Genomic DNA, 2,373 nt, shown 5'->3' with positions numbered 1-2,373 from the left:
GGGAAGACGTGTTGGTAGGATTGAGGAGGTCCTCTAAGTATTCCGCCCACCGACCCACAACATCCTGAGTTGAGGTCAGCAGCGCACCATCCCTGCCATAAATAGTGTTGGTGGTGAACACCCCCCCCGCCCCCCGAGACGCCGGATGGTGGACCAGAATCACCTCGAAGCCGTACAGAAGTCTTTTTCCATGGCCTCTCCAAACTCCTCCCATGCCTGAGTTTTTGCCTCAGTGACCACCCGAGCCGCAATCCGCTTGGACTGCCGATACCACAGCACCCCCTCCAAGGACTCCGGAAAGGGTGGGTAATCTGAACTGCTGTTAGGCTCATAGGCACAAACAACAGTCAGGACCCATCCCCCCACCCATAGGTGGAGGGAGGCTACCCTCTCATTCACCCCTACGTACAGGAATCAAGATGGGGGCAATGAGTATGCCCACTCCTGTTCAGCACCTCTCAGCATGGGCAACTCCAGAGTGGAAGAGTGTCCAACCCCTCTGGAGGAGACTGGTTCCAGAGCCAGAGCGGTGTGTCGAGGTGAGTCCAACTATATCTAGTCAGAACCTCTCAGCCTCACACACCAGCTCAGGCTCCTTCCCMACCAGAGAGGTGATATTCCACGTCCCTAGAGCCAGCTTCTGTAGCTGAGGATCGGACCTCCAAGGTCCTCGCCTTCAACCACTGCCCARCACACATTGTACCTGACCCCTACGGCCCCTCCCACAGGTGGTGAGCCCATGGGAAGGGGGACCCATGTCTCCTCTTCGGGCTGTGCCTAACTGGGCTCCATGGGTGAAAGCCTGGCCACCAGGGCCCCACCTCCAGGCCTGGCTCCAGAGTGGGGCCCTGGTGACCCACGTCCGGGCGAGGGAACACTGAATCCATCCATTAAAATAAGGTCTTGTTCTTGAATGTCTTCCTTATTAAAATCATTCTACAAGAGAACAAACAAATTATCATATTATAAACCTACTAATTCACCTGCTGAATATATAAAAGTTTGGATTGGACTGAAATGTACTTGGATTACTGTAAATAATCCACATGGATTCCACATCGTTTGCATGAGCACCGAATGATTTGATCCAATCATGACGAGCGTTTACATTTACAGGCTTTTATTCAGAGTAGAAGTACTGACATGTGCAGAGTTGTAATTTTCCCTAAAAACACACAGACGTTGTGTCTCTGTGATGATAGACAAACATCCAACATTTCTGCATTCCCTGATTGAACTGCAGGTGAAGCAGTTTATTTTATTTTTCTGTTTGTCTCACCCATTTGTGYTTGAATGTCTTGTATTATATTAGATTTATATTTTTATTGTGCTTGATAATGAGATTAAGGACCCCTCAGAAATTAGATGGTATATCTCAAAGGGGTTATCCTTGAAATAAATAACAAACTAATGTGTTATTTCTTATAACTTGTGTCTGATTTGACTTTTAGTTTGGAGGCAAGGAGGTCCTGCAGCATGCAATTCCACAGGTGTTGCATCAAAACCTGCCAAGCAAGGTAAGATCAGCCCCTCCTGTGCCCAGAGCCACTGTGTGTGCGTCAAACATGGTGCTGTGTAAACATCAGTGCTGTTTGTCCCTCAGGAGGTGCTGTTAGATATGAAAGAAACTCATGTGACGTGCACAGACAGGAACTCTTCACTGGTAAGACGTGTAGAAGCAGACCACTGTCATGGACGTGTGCATGTGTGCTGACCAGCTTTGTTCCCACAGAAACTCTTTGAGCACCACTACCCAGAGATCTCCTGTGTGGGCAGGTGGGCTCAGCCAGACTACACAGTGTTCGCCTTCTGTGTGGCGTAAGTTTTTATCCTYTTTAAGTTTGTTACAGGGCTCCACGCCTTGGTCAACATCAAATTCAAGGACCTTTCAAGGACTTTCCAGTACCAATTTCCTCAAATTCACACACCACGCGCAACGGCAACTACCTGCTGCTACCACAGGATGTTACCAATAAACAGGTTTAACATGTCAATTCAATGAAAAACTGAACATAAAAGTTGTTGAGTCAGAACCAATGAAATAAAGTGRATTAAATGTTTACATTCATATGTACAACACATGAACATGTAATCATGTCCTGGAGGTTCAGCAGCTCAGTTTGGGAGGAGGACATGTGAACATGTCCAGGAGGAGGTGTGGTGCTCTCACCTGGGCTCAGAAAGACCCGCCCTGCTCTGCTCTGATTGGATAAAACTATGACCATGGCTCAGGTTATTTGTTGAAAGACACGTCAGTTTACCATAATCCTAAATTATCCACTGTAAAATTGTACATATTTTTATTTTATTATTATAATTTTTTTAAAGCTGATGAAAATCAGTCGTGTGAATGGAGAACGTCAATCCCCCCCC

General features: G+C 47.0%; 1 protein-coding gene across 1 annotated transcript in view; it reads left to right on the top strand.

The window, feature by feature from the left end:
• si:ch211-250n8.1 (uncharacterized) overlaps positions 1 to 2,373 on the top strand; it is a gene marked incomplete in the record, with an annotated part of 15,356 nt that overhangs the window by 10,618 nt on the left and 2,365 nt on the right. Inside the window, 3 exon segments of the mRNA XM_014029604.1 lie at positions 1,452 to 1,517; positions 1,604 to 1,663; positions 1,733 to 1,818. Coding sequence (XP_013885058.1) covers positions 1,452 to 1,517; positions 1,604 to 1,663; positions 1,733 to 1,818 — 212 coding nt within the window.

This window comes from Austrofundulus limnaeus, unplaced genomic scaffold, assembly GCF_001266775.1.
Source record: "Austrofundulus limnaeus strain Quisiro unplaced genomic scaffold, Austrofundulus_limnaeus-1.0 Scaffold926, whole genome shotgun sequence".
Lineage (NCBI taxonomy): Eukaryota > Metazoa > Chordata > Actinopteri > Cyprinodontiformes > Rivulidae > Austrofundulus > Austrofundulus limnaeus.
The sequence above is the reverse complement of the archived record's forward strand: the minus strand, read 5'-3'. Positions and strand labels throughout refer to the sequence as shown.